The sequence below is a fragment of the Gopherus flavomarginatus genome, chromosome 8, assembly GCF_025201925.1.
Source record: "Gopherus flavomarginatus isolate rGopFla2 chromosome 8, rGopFla2.mat.asm, whole genome shotgun sequence".
NCBI classification, from domain to species: domain Eukaryota; kingdom Metazoa; phylum Chordata; order Testudines; family Testudinidae; genus Gopherus; species Gopherus flavomarginatus.
In genome coordinates, this window is record NC_066624.1 from 93,155,574 (window position 1) to 93,169,921 (window position 14,348).

Consider the following 14,348-nt stretch of genomic DNA (forward strand, 5'->3'; position numbering starts at 1 on the left):
TACAGTGTCATAAAGGAGTACTGAAGAGATGTGAACCAAGAAAAAGCTAGAGTGCCTTGTGGGGTCACCAAAACCTTAAGTCACATAAGTATATACATCTAGCTTCTTAAATTATATTTTATCTACTATACTTGAAGGAAGCCAGTTTATTAATCATTTCTGTTCCTCTAGTCTACTACTTTACTGAACTATAATTGCATTTGTCAAAAGAGAAATAGAAAAAAAGAGTTCTACTGTATACAGACTAAAAGTTTAAAATGTTCTGAACTGCTGCATTAACTCCAACATCATTATCTGGACTGGGAAAATGAGTAGTAGGGTTAACCATAACCAGCTAACATAATATTTCTACCACTAGGTGCCAAGTGTTTTAAAACATATTACCATAATTTATGTTAACGAACATATTAGAACACCATTCGTTTCCCAGTGTATACAAGCCCTTGGCAGAGATTTAACTAAAAGCGTGTGTTTAAATTGATTTAGTTAAACCAATGCAAGTCCCCATATGGACACACTTATCTGTTTAAAATCATTTATCCCAGTTTGGCTTGCACCGTAAATTTACCAGCGCAAACTAAACAGATAAGCCAGGTTTAAAAATGAAATTAAAGGTCTACATATGGTTTTGACCAGTTTAACTAAATTGTCTTAAATATCAGACCTTTAGCTTAACTGCAGCAAGCTTGTGTATACAGCAGGTATTAATCAGAATGATATAAGAGTTATTTTGCAATGTAGGAAGTGTAGGTCTCTGACATCACACCTGTGAGCTAAGACTGTTTTACTATCCAACAATAGATTTCGGAGGAGTAGCCATGCTAATCTTTATCAGTAAAAACAACAAGGAGTCCTTGTGGCACCTTAGAGACTAACATATTTATTTGGGTATAAGCTTTCATGGGCTATAACCCACTTCATCAGATGTATGGAGTGAAAAATACAGTAAGCAGGTATAAATAACGAGAAATTGCAGAACTGGAATTAATTTTTGAACTTGACACCATCAAATTAGGCCTGAATAAAGGCTGGGAGTGGCTGGGTCACTACAAAAAATTATTTTCCCACTGTTGATACTCACACCTTCTTGTCAACCGTTGAGAATGGGCCACATCCACCCTAACTGAATTGGCCTTGTTAGCACTGACCACCCCCCACACACATTTGGTAAGGCAACTCCCATCTTTTCATGTGCTGTATATTCATACCTGCTTACTGTATTTTCCACTTCATGAATCAGATGAAGTGGGTTATAGCCCACAAAAGCTTATGCCCAAATAAATATGTTAGTCTCTAAGTTGCCACAAGGACTCCTTATTGTTTTTAATCCAACAATAGAAATTTTGCTATATTTCGTTTTATTTTGGGGGGGTTTCTTTGGGCAAATAGAGGTCTGAGACTCATGTATCAGCATAACCCCGTCCTTGTAAATATTTATTCAAAACATTAAGTGCTTTGCAAAGGATCCCAGATTGAAGAATGAAGTAAGTTACTATAAAAGGAAAACCATTAGCAACCATATCGATTCCTTATGCTTATATGAACTCTGATTGACTTGGAAAATGTACATTAAAAATGATAGTGTTATCTGGCAAATAAAAAAATTAAAGCTCATTTCCTTTACTTCCTTCAGACATAATTTAAGTTAAAATTCTTCTAAAATGCAAGAGTAAAGTCTGCAAATAGGAACCTTTAATGTCAATTAATCAAATCAGCCCAAGATGAGGTGTTGTTTTTTTTTTAATGTTAGTGACGAAACTTCATCTTCAGTGTTACAGGAAATAGACAATTACCTCTGTGTCAGGTAAAATGTTTTGATAAGCTCTGTGTTCAATAGATACCAGTAAAGGCAAAACAACTGATCAACCTGTTTTCTTCCTTATAATAAACTGCACCAAAAGCTCTAATTATCAGGTTAAAAACTAATACTTGAGGGGAGGGGAGGGGGGTGTTTCCGTCAAAAAGGCAAAAGCAACCACTATTTTCCTTCCAGCAGTCAGCCATCATCTCTAGTTGGTTTAGTAAGCATAGAATTTTTACAATATTTGCAAAAGGCTGGAAGGGCAGGGTGACCTACAAACAGTACATTCCTGACGACATTAGTAAGGACTCTACACTGTTATCTGATGGCCACTGCTCTCCCACCGCCCACTTTATATATTGCTGCACCAACTAAATTAATTAATTATCAGCATCTCCTACTGATTACTTAAGACATTAATTTCTAGATCTTCTAGAACAAAAGGTCTGCAAGTATTCTAAATAAACCATTAACTGTTTATTTGGTGAATGTCTTCCGCCTTCTCCCTTTTGCAAGACCCCCAAAAAGTTGAAAAGAACATTCAACATTCTTAGCATTTAAACAGGCCAATATGACATGAATTACAAAATGCTCCTTTTACCCTTGTTATTGGGAGCATCCAGTATGTAACTACTTACTGAATTTTTTTAAGTTTTCCTTACCATATTGTTAAGAAAGGCAATACAGCTATAAATTTAAGATTATCAATGTTAAAGTCTGACTAAACATCCCTTCCTCTTTCAGCTGGTCTGTTTTTATGCTTCTGGTTTGCTATTATACAATTCAACTAAATTTCTATTCCTCATACTCTTCCAGCCTATATAGGACCTAAGTTTCTTTTTAAAAATGCTTAAACAGCCTTTCAGGCCTTCTTTATATCCTGAAGAAACTAAAAAAGGCACCAACCAGTTTTTTACCCCCATTTGCAGATCACCTTTAAGAGAACTGTCCAAAGTCACACCATAAAGTGTCAGACAAACTGATTCCACATCTTCTTCTGCCCAGTTATCTACCCTAACCATTTAAACAAACACACTGTAAGAATAATTCATATTGCTCTTCAAGAAAGTCAAATCATTTTTACCCAAAGAAAGTTTGCACTACACACGATATTATAATGTATCAAATTTCATTACCCAAAGTAATTTTCCTTTTAACTTTTATAACTGCAGTAGCTAACCAGACCCTTAACTAGAACATATGCCACTAGTATTTATTCTTGACTGTCTACTTATTGTCTAGGCAGCCATCAAAATTTGCAGTGGGTGGCTACTGACCATTCAGACTAAAGATTGCATCTCTTGTCTTGTAATTCCCACACTAACAACAGAATTACTTATGCAAAACTAATATTAAAACACTTACAATGTTCACAAATTAACAACAATTAATATTACTTGGCTGATGCTTCTCTGTCCTTCACTTGATGTGGCAACAGATAATGGTAAGGGAGAATTAATTCAGCATTTTATATTTTCAGTGCTCTTTGTTAAGAAAAGCAAAATCTGCCTCATATATTGTTCCACATATAACTCAGGGACTGCCATTCACTTGTCCTTTGCTTCCACGATGAGAGGTTTTATAGAAGCTACTTAGCCAAAAAAAAAAAAAAAAAGGGGAAATTAAAGTCATTATGAAAACTTTATTACATGTTTAGGCACAGTATTCCAAGGAGCCATTAACCTTGTTTTACACTCCCCAGATATCCAGAAAAAAAATTTAAAGGTAAGACTCAAAAATGAGATAAATATTTTGCACGCAGTAAAAACAAGCATTGTGCTACTCTGTTCAAATCAACAAGGCATATGTAGATAAAATTAACTGTTATGCAAACACACTGTTTAATGTAATGCACACAGGCCAGGCACTTCATGCTCTGACAACTCATTTTCTTTTATGAGACACCACAAAAACAGAAAACCATTTATGTATGAAGCACTTAGACACTTGCTTTTTAAGAAAAGTAGAGAATCTGTATTTTAAGACATTAGCTTGAGTGAAGTTTGGAGAGATCTATTAAAGCCCTCAAAATTAGAGCTTTTTATTTTTAACACCACCCTACACTGTCAATCACGTAGAACAAATTCTCAGAGGCACCAGCTGCAGGTGGATATTAGTATAGAAGATAAACAAGGTTTGCGGAGATATAAAGTTATTCGTTGAATATATCACATGCATATAGTGTTAGAATCTGAGGTTAGACCTATGTCTATTAAGAGTGAAAGTTCTTCTATTAATATTTTTGTTATTTAACAGCACTTTCTAATCTTACATTATTTAAGATCTTCAGCTTTAGAAACAAGTGCCTAGATTTCCTCTAGCACCTCCTCTCCCCACAGAGGAGGGGGCAGAACATATATATGATGCAGTTGAATGAGACACACAATCGCTATTGTGTACTATGCCAAGGGCTAAATGCTTATATTATGTATTTGTCTACATTGGGCTTTTTAAATCAAATTCAATGTTGTTCCAGACACAGTTTGACTGGTGTATACAAGGAAAATTGTTTAGCATTTTCAAAAAACAATTTAAAACTTAGATTTCTACTCCACATTCTGTTTTCAGACATGGCTCAGAGGGCAGAGCAGTTCAGAGGTGATCTTTATCAGGTTTGTGGAAGGCAGGGAAGGTATGAATTTGTGCTTTATACAAATTAACTGCTGCTTGTTAGAGGATGGCTAAGAAACTAGCACTGCCATGCACCCCTCCTTCCAATCCAGGAGGAAAAATATGGTATCGATCATAACCAAGTATAAAAACCTGACAAAAGCCTTTAATAAGCAAAATGTTAATAGGTTATTACTGAGGTGACAAAATCCTAACCAAGGCAAGACAATAGTAATGCAGACCTCAATCAGATTGTCTGAAGCGAGATAAAGACAATTTTCTCCCATTTGTCCAATGCATGGGGTTTAGAAACAGCACATTTAGGTTTAGAAGGGCAGCAGCTGCTGTCCTTGTGTGTTCCCTCAGTGCCTGATCTCTGTCAGAACTTTTCCAGGAAGATACCTTGGCTGCTTGATATGTGAGAGCAGCTGAAGGAAATCCAAAGCAGTCATGCCACAGCACAGTAACACACAAACAAACAAGCTCTTCAGCTGGTGAGAAGAAATTTTAATATGCATCTCTTCTCCAACTCCTCCAAAAATCTCCTACCCTAATCATACACAAACCTGATACTGTACACATAACAGTGCTGAACCTAGGATATCATAAACGGACCTTCCTTCTAAATTTCCTTTCCACTCTGAAAAATAAGCCACAGTTACAAGAACTTGCTCTTTGTGTGCAACGCAAACAGCTGAAGGGTAGCTTTGTATTCCTAATAGGGGGGAAAAAGCTAAAGAAGGTTTTCACAGCTACTGTTTGAGGTAAAGATGCATCTCATCAAGTAATAATATAAGCCACAGAAAACAATGTGAAAAAAAAAGGAAAAACTTCCTTGGCTGGGAAATCAAAAGTTTAGCACAAGCAAGCAGAAACATTTAGTGGCAACAGGAATTTCCCTGGCTTTTCCCTCAAAAGGAGAAACAAATCATTAACAGGAGAGATGCACGAGATGAATAGAAACTCTGTGGGCTTCTCTTGCCTTGACCAAGAGGCTGGGGTACCGAGGGAGAGAAAGCTTCTTCCCATGTATGAAAATTTTGGGTTGTCCATATTAATTCTTAAGAAAAAAAAAAGTTTAATCTGTGTAGTCTCCCCCTGGACCAGGGGTCAGCAACCTTTCAGAAGCAGTGTGCCGAGTCTTCATTTATTCAGTCTAATTTAAGGTTTTGCGTGCCAGTAATACATTTTAATGTTTTTAGAAGGTCTCTTTCTATAAGTCTATAATATATAACTAAATTATTGTTGTATGTAAAGTAAATAAGCTTTTTAAAATGTTTAAGAAGCTTCATTTAAAATTAAATTAAAATCCAGAGCCCCCCAGACTGGTGGCCAGGACCCGGGCAGTGTGAGTGCCACTGAAAATCAGCTCGCATGCCGTCTTCAGCACATGTGCCATAGGTTGCCTACCCCTGCCCTAGACTAGCCCCTGTTGCTGTTGCTGAGCCCAGTCCCTCGCAGCCTAGACCACACCATTCCCTAACAAAAGATTATCCAGGCAGTCTGTATTAATTGTTCTGCAAGGCAGAATCCACCTCCTGGAGCTTTTACTGACCAAACAATTCTCTGTTGTAAAGCATGTCAATGCACGGATTCTCCCCGCTTCCTCCAAGAGCTCTGATACTGGAGGACAAGGGAGACCCAAGACTTAGTCCTCTCCCGAGCCTAAGAACTCTCTGTTGAGATTAAAAAATAAATTAAATAAAAAAAGAGATGTGAACACCTGGCCCAAAAGAACCCTCAAAAATGGGGACTCATCCATTCATTCCCCCTTGTAAGCATTCATCACCCCACAAACTTGCCTCTCCTCCGTGCCCATCAAATATTCCGAAGATAGAGGGATGGGTCCTGTTGATTAGGTCTGTGACCACTTCGAACCTGTCCTCCATGTGGTCCCTCCGCCCTTGGATGGAGTAGACAGCCACATTGTGGCTCTTGAACTCCCAGGTCTTGGAGAACTCCGCATCCAGCACATCCAGCCCGCCGAACCTGTCATTCTGCATGATCTCGGCCACTTTGCCCTTCACCATCTTCACAGCATCCCTGCTGGACTTGACAATGGTTTTCACCTCATCTGTGTGGAAGAAGTAACTCCAGAGGGCCAGGCTGATACACAACAGGAACAGGGTCTCTGGTCTTAGCAAGAAGTAACGCATGATCCGGCCCAGCAGAGACAGCAAAGTCATTGTATCCTCTATCATTTATTATAGAGACAGTGTATCTCCCACACCATGCACCACGCACCCCGATGGCTGGGATGGGTCTAAGACAAGGCAGCAAATCAATGCATGCTGTGCTAATGCAAGCCCAGCGAGGGCAGGGCTAGCCGCAGCCTCTTGCTCCTGCTGCTGCTTCAAGTGGGGCTCACTCACTCAGACGGCTGGGATGGGTTTGAGGCAAGGTAGAGATCAGCGCATGTTGGTGCTACAAAATAACCCAACCAGGGCAGGGTGGGTTAGCCGCCACCTCCTCTTGCTGCTGCTTCAGCCAGCTCCCATGGGGATAGCTCTGATGTGAGACAGCAAAGACCAGTGCACGCTCTATGAGTGCAACAAACTCAGGGCAGGGTTATTCTGATGCTACAGCGGGATGTACACGGCCCGATGACACCATGCTCTGCTATTGAGAGGCAAGGTCAGGTCCCTCCGGCGGCCGCTGCTTCGGGGGTCTCACACAGGGATGGCTGCTGCCAGCTTAGATGCAGGGCAGCAAACCGACTGGTGTTTTGTTCTACTAACGCAAACCCAAAGGGAAACCTACCCCGCTCCAGCGTCAGTGGGGGCCACCCTGCCCGGTGGCTAGGACAGCGCACAATGCAAACCCGACAGCAGCGGGGCTCCGGCTCCGTTACTACGGCAAAGCCGGGGGCCGGGTCCCACTCGCGCAGCCCCCCGGCTGCTGCCCGCCTGGAGCTCACGCGGGCACCGGCTGCCTCAGGCCTGGGCGGCTCGGGCGCACACCCCGTTCTCCCGCCTCACCCCTGCCCGGCCCCGGCGCCAGCGGTCCGGCTGCAGCACCGATGGCACCAGCAGGGCCGCGCGCAGGTACCAACCTGCCTCACGCCCGTCCCTCCCCCGGTCGAGGCGGAGCTCAGCCGCCTCCTCCCCTCCAGAAGAGGGAACCAGCCGCCTACAAGCCCCAGCAGCCTGTGCGCTTCCGCCGCGCTTCTGATTGGCAGGAACCAGCACAAAGGCTGCTGGGGCCTGTAGTCGGGGGAGGGGGCTAGACGAGAGCTGAAGACTTTTGGCCCTGGCCTAGTATTGGGCTGGACCTTGGACAAGGACTGAAAACGCCTGGCCTGGCCTAGACAGGGTCTGTGTGCTGAGGGGTGGGTGACTTGGCCTACCATGGGCTGGGCACAAAACAGGAACTGGATTGGAGGGGAATGAAGGTTTCCACATCTGTTCCCAGTCCAGTGGGAAAGAAATCGAGACCTTGCACATTTTCTTCTGGAAAGAGGGAGGGAGAGAGAGAGAGAGAGTCCAGCCCAGGGCAGCCAGGGCTTCTGGCATTCAGCTCACCTGGGATGGGGGTCAGATCTCTCACTGCCCGCTTCAGAGCTGGGACTTCGGCCTCCATCTTCCCTATGTAGAAATGTTGACTGCAGAACTGTTGACTTTGGGGTGGTCTGGTCTCTTTCTGATCAGAAATTCCATGCTAGGCCTGAGAAATCTATGCAGAGGAAATTTCATCAAAACTGTGAGGTTGAGGTTTTCAGATGAAAAAATTGGGGGTTGAAAAATTCCCAGCCAGCTCTTGTTCCTTCCAGCCTCCCATCTGCAACTCCTTTATGAGACAGGGGGAGGTGTCAGGCCCGGAAATAGCCTTTGCAAGGGTCCATCAAGCTAAGGCTGGGTTCCCCATCCCTGCGGGGCCCCACACCTGGCCTTTATTTTGGAGGACTTTATCCATACCTTCATTCCACCCAAAGTTGATGTTCCTTCATTTTTGCTATTGAGAACTCTTTACATGAGAAGTAAAGAATCAAATGAAGGTTATTGAAGGTTATTAATGTTACGAGAAGGAATCACCATTCTGAATATCTTCATTAAGCTTTTCAAAAGGGTGGAGGGGCTCCTTCCTTTGGATCTTGGTTACACATTTGGGCCTTGGCAGGTTGAGTAAATCTCTTAATGTGAGGGGTGGGAATGGTTTCACAATGCTTGTGAAGATGGCCAGTATAAAGGCTACAACACATTTCCTGGTGACTAAAATACACATCCAGCATATAAAAGAGGCACTCTCAGAAGAAATGAAGAAAATGAATAAGCTGTTTAGGTTTTAATCTCCAGGCTTTGTCAAACAGCACTGACTCTAGTGCTAAGATTTTGGTATAACACCTTAGTTAAGAGAAGGAAATGAGTGTTAATTTGAGTCACATTTTTTCAGAGGTGAAAGTAAGCCAGTCCGGTCTGGTCCGGTGTACTGGCAAGAGCCAGTACGCCATGCCGGACTGCAACGGCTTCCACAGTGGGGATTTAAAGGGCTCTGGACTCCCTGCTCCAGCAGGCAGCCCAGAGTCCTTTGAATCCCGCCCAAAGCTCTGGTGGCTGGGCTGGGGCTGGGGCTGGGATTTAAAGGGCTCAGAGCTCCTGTGGCTGCAGGCAGCCCAGAGCCCTTTGAATCCCGCCTGTGGCTCCGGCGGCCGGGCTGGGGCCGGAGTTAAAGGGCTCAGAGCTCCTGCGGCTGCAGGGAGCCCGGAGCCCTTTAAATCCCGCCTGTGGCTCCAGCAGCCGGAGCTGAGGTGGGGATTTAAAGGGCCAGGAGCTCCGCGGTGGCCAGAGCCCTAGGCCCTTTAATTTGCCCCTGCGCCCTGGGAGCTCCTAGCCACCTCTGCAGCTGGGAGCCCCGGATTGATTTAAAGGCCCTGGGGCTCCCAGCCACAGCCCTAGGGCCTTTAAATCTTGAGAGGCACTGCCTTTTCTGGTTGAGGCCACGCCTCTTCTGAATGAGGCCATGCCCCCCCTCAGGACTCCAGCAGTATCAGTAAGTCCTGTAAGTTACTTTCATCCCTGCCCTTTTTTGTTTCTGAACACTTGTTCTGTGGCTTTATGACTTACCTTGTCATCTGCAGCCAGCTCTGTTCACAGGGGAGAAGACAGATACTGTCAGACAAATGGTCAGCTCTCTTTGCAGAGGTAGAGGCCAAAAATATATATTTTAAAATAATGCATTTAAAAGAAATGACATGGAAGTGAAGATGGATGCAAACTGCTAGATGAGACTATACTACAGCTTTGATATTACAGATTTTCCAGACTTCCTCATCTCAGCAGGAAGTGGCATCAGAAGAACATGGCAGTGAAATCATAAGCTCAGCTCAGACTGAAGATGAATATTTCTAAATCCAATAGCAGCAACTCCTAGTATGATCTTACTGGGTCAAGATCTAATGAAGTTAAAAAACAAAACTGTGATAAATTTGGATCTGAAGGGAGTTTAATATTAATATTTTTGGATGAGCCTGGTAACTGGTCCTAAATATTCATATTCACAGACAGGTAGAGGAATGAAGGTAGCAGATTTTCAGTTTCCAAATGATTAAACTACTAGTAGAGCTGGTTAGCATTTCCATCCAGATGACTTTTTAATAGAAAATAAAACACAATTTTTTGAAAATGTTTTGTTTGTTGACTAACTTTAGCCAATAGATGTGTGTCTACTAATTAGAAACCAGTGAAAGCTACCACATCATGACAGTATTGCAGAGAACATTGCTGGAAGAATAATGACACTATATTGTTTCTGTTGCAGATGATTTCCAGCTAGCTGACAGATGGTGCTTTTAAAAACTGACCAAATTTATGACAGCTGACATAACCCCCACCAACACAAGTGTGGCTGGAAAATTAATCAGAGAACCACAAGAGACAAGAAAACCAGTCAACAATTCAAACTGAAAAACATCATAGAATGCCTTTGGCCAACACTCAGTGTTTAGGGATATGTCTTCCAAGTCTACCAGCAAGCCTTCCCTTCCTCATACATTTTTGTCAGTTAGAAGGAAATATCTAAGCACTAGATTTCTTAGCTTATTTTGCAAAGATCAGTTTAAGCACTTTATGTCAAACAGCTTAACCTAATGGAAACCAGTAACGCCTGTTTGTATACATCTGACTCACACATCCAGGCATCAGAAGCAGGAAAGTTAAGGTCTACTGCTGGGTATGAAGAAACTGAATTGTAACATTCATACAGCACTTTTAATTCAACTATATCAAAGCACCTATACAAGGTTTGGTATTATATTCATGGGGAAACTGAGAAACACTATTGCTGTGTGTCCTTGAGAAAATCCTTTAGGCCTAATTTTCAGGAGCCTCCATTAATTTTGGGTGCCTCAACTGGTGACACCTAGTGAGTTCAATAGAGTTACATTGCTGTGTAAGTGAAGAAATGCAATGGTAAATCAGGTCCCTCATTTTCAGAGGTGCTAAGCACCGGCAACTCCTCTTGAAATGTATTAGCATTAAGGGTGCTCAGCACTTCCAAGTCAGGCCCTAAGTATCTCAGGTTGGGCACCCAAAATTAGTAGACACTTTGGACAGAGTAGTATCAGAACCCAGGTTATCTGATGCCTAGATCCATTCTTTAATCACTACTCTATGCTGCCTCCCTACAGAGGGCACAATCCATATGCTATTCGGGAGGAGAGAGAGAACAGTTAGTACCTGATCAGATTATATTGTTTTAGTGCTGACCAGATGAAAAGGCATATTGCAGATTTTACCAATGTTGTAATGTAACTTCCCATTGATAAAGACATTCCCACCTTGAATTCTGAGCCATTTGAAGTGAGCTCAGTTCACATTTTCAGGATTTTCTCTACAGTCACAAGAGCTAGAAAAAAACAAGTTGAGATTCTCTTGTAATCACTCCCCTATGGTACCAGGACCTTGTATAAACACCAGTATTTCAAAACTCACATCAGTTTTTCTCTATATGTTCTTCTAAGTACTTTTCTATTACAAGGGACATGTCTTTCATTTAATACAGGAATATCACCACTAGACTTACATAAAATGTCTCCAATAATTGCTTTGACCTTTATTTACCTTCAGCTCAGGAACAAAAGGAAACTAAATAATTTTCCATATTAAAGTTGTCGTCTTGTCTCAGCAAAGAATTGATATTAACGTATCCTCTTTGCCCTTTTTTTAATCTTCCAATATATTTAAACACAAACTACATTTCTTGCCTTTTGAGACAACCAATACTGTTCTGTTAATATGTATGGTCTCATAATAAAAGCAGTTACAGGAAGGCCACAATTTGTTGTATAGTATAGTAAGAGAATACTCCAAAAGCATTCTCAGGGCAACCAGCATTTCTGTTGGGAGGGTTATCTACTTCATATATACAGTTCAGACCTCCCCACTGCATTGGGCTGCAAGCTTTTTAGCTGCAGTCCAAGATTTGGACCCAGGGTTTTGCAATGTGATTGCAATACAGGCCTTGTTTATGCTAGTGTTCTACTGGTAGAGTTCTACCAGCAAGCTCAGTCTTTCAGGATATGTCTACACTATGGAACTTACAGCGGCACAGCTGTACTGCTACGCTGCTGTGAGATCTCCTCTGTAGCCATTCTATGCCAGTGGGAGAGAGCTAGGGTGACCAGATGACAAAGGTGAAATATCGGGATGCAGGCGGGGGAGAGCAAAAATAACAAAACAAAAAAAAGCCACAAAAGGCCCACCCCCGCACCAGCTCGCCTTGTCTCCACCTCCTCCCATAGGGGAAGGTGCCCAGCTGGTGCAATCCCTCCCACTCAGACAGCATCATTTCAGGCAGGTGGCAGCTCTGCCCTGCAGCACAGAGCACCCTGGAATTAGGAAGTGAGCAGCTAAGGCGTGCTCAGCCTGTGGCCCCTGTGACCCCTGCATGTGGGGCGAGTCTGTCCCCATGTACAAGAACGGCCTGTAGCGCGACCCGCGTGCGACCTGTCCCTGCACTGTGACCCCGGGGGGTTCGCAGCAGGGCACACAGCGCACGCAACAGCTGGGCAAAGGGTCCGGGGGACATGGGAGCCCTTGAGGAACGGGGGCTGCCAGCCGCCCCAGGGAAGGGGGCTGGTGGGCGTCAGATCTGCCCCTAAGGTGCGGGGTCTGGGCGCAGCACTGGCGGCCTGGCCAGGTGCCCCGTGGCCTCTCCCACCTTCACGCAGCTCAGGATGCTGGACAAACAAGCAATTTTGTCCTCCCCAAATCCCCGCCCTGGCCCTACCTTCTTCATGGCCAAGCCACGCACGCTGGTGTCACCCCTTTCCTCCAGTGCTTGCGCCACCATACAGCTGATCAGCTCAAGCCTGGGAGGGAGGAGGAATGCGGAGTGCTTGGGGAAGAGGCGGGGCCAGGGCGGGGATTTGGGGAGGGATCCAATGGGGGAAGAAGGGGGCAGAGTCGAGGTGGGGGGGCACGAGCCCCTCCGGGTTCCACCTGCGTGCTGGAGCGGAGGGTAAAATTGCTTGTTTGTCCAGTGTCCAGAACATCAGTTGGGATGCAGGACAAAAAGCAAATATTGGGACAGTCCCAATAAAATCAGGATGTCTGGTCACCCTAGAGAGAGCTCTTCCACCAGCATAATTAACCCCCCCACCCAATGAGTAGTGGTAGCTATGTCGGCAGGAGACTCTCTCCCGCTTACATTGCGCTGTCCACGCTGGTACTTTTGTAGGTGAAACTTTTGTCCATCGGGGTGGTTTGTTTTTTTCACACTCCTGACAGACAAAAGTTTTGCCAACAAAAGAGTTAGTGTAGATATAGCCTCAGACTGTAAGGTCAGAAGGGACCATCATAATCATCTAGTCTGACTTCCTGCACATTCCAGGCCACAGAACCTCAACCCACCCACTCCTGTAACAGACCCCTGAGACTTGACCAAAATAAGCTGTACATGGGTGGCAGGTCAAGCTTCCCCTGGGGGAGGCTAGCTCTGTCCCACCTCTTTCACATGCGGCCCTGCCCCAGACCCCTTCTCTCTTCCACACACCCTTCCCTGCAAGGCCCCCCACTTGCTGCTCCCCACATGCCTCCTCTCCTCCATTTCCATCTTCCCCTGTTAGCCCCCCAGCCCACCACTCCCCACATCCCTCCTCTCCTCCAAACTCCTCTCCCCCATGAGACTCCCACCACCTGCAATTCCCTGCCACTCCTTCCTCTCCTACCCCCTTCTTCCACAAGGCCCTCACCACCTGCAGGGACATGGTGAATGTTGGGGGGTTTGTTGGGGAGAAGAGAGGAGAGGCACAGGGAGTGGTGGGGGCCTCTGGAAAGGGGGAGTGGAGTAGAGGAGAGGAGGGACTCACTAGGCAGTGGTGGGGGCATCACAGGAGAGGGGGGTGGAGGAGAGGAGGAATGTGAGGCGGTGGAGGCCTTGCAGCGGAGGGGAGTGGAGGAGAGGAGGGACCCAGTGAGCAGTGGGGACCTCCTGGGGTATGTGGAGTGGAGGCAGGTGGCAGGGCCTTGGGAAAGGGACAGAGCACAGGCAGGGACACCACGGCCCAGGTGCTGGCAGCTGCACCAGGGGAGGCTTAGCCTCCCATGGCCTATTATACCCACCGCCAATTAAGTTATACAAGCAAAAGGACTTTTTTGGAAGGTTTAACTGTCTACAAGGAGGCTTTTGCCAGGACATCTAGGGTGACCAGATGTCCCACTTTTAAAGGGACAGTCCTGATTTTTGGGTCTTTTTCTTATATAGGCTCCTATTACCCCTCACCCCCATCCCGATTTTTCACATTTGCTGTCTGGTCACCGTAAATACAGCTGTGTCAGTTAGGATCGTGGTGGTGGTGGGGGAAATCACACCCTAATAGACATAAGTATGCCAGCAAAATTTGTAAGTGTAGACCAGGCTATTATTTAGTCCCCTCTAAACAGGCAAACTATTATAACACAATCTCCTGGCAGTCTATTTGCCTGTGTTGATGGGCCCTCAG

The 14,348-nt window shown here is 44.6% G+C and overlaps 1 protein-coding gene across 2 annotated transcripts in view; it reads right to left on the minus strand.

Annotated features, from left to right (window-relative positions):
* The window catches only part of PPM1L (protein phosphatase, Mg2+/Mn2+ dependent 1L), a 176,731-nt gene extending 169,323 nt beyond the window's left edge, over nucleotides 1-7,408 (minus strand). Inside the window, exon 1 of one of the 2 annotated variants that reach the window (XM_050966075.1) lies at nucleotides 6,210-7,408. In XM_050966075.1, the coding sequence (XP_050822032.1) occupies nucleotides 6,210-6,612 (403 nt within the window). In that variant the 5' untranslated portion in view covers nucleotides 6,613-7,408. The remainder of the gene's footprint in view (nucleotides 1-6,209) is intronic. The other variant, XM_050966073.1, reaches the window with a different exon arrangement.
* Between the last annotated feature and the right edge of the window lie 6,940 nt (nucleotides 7,409-14,348).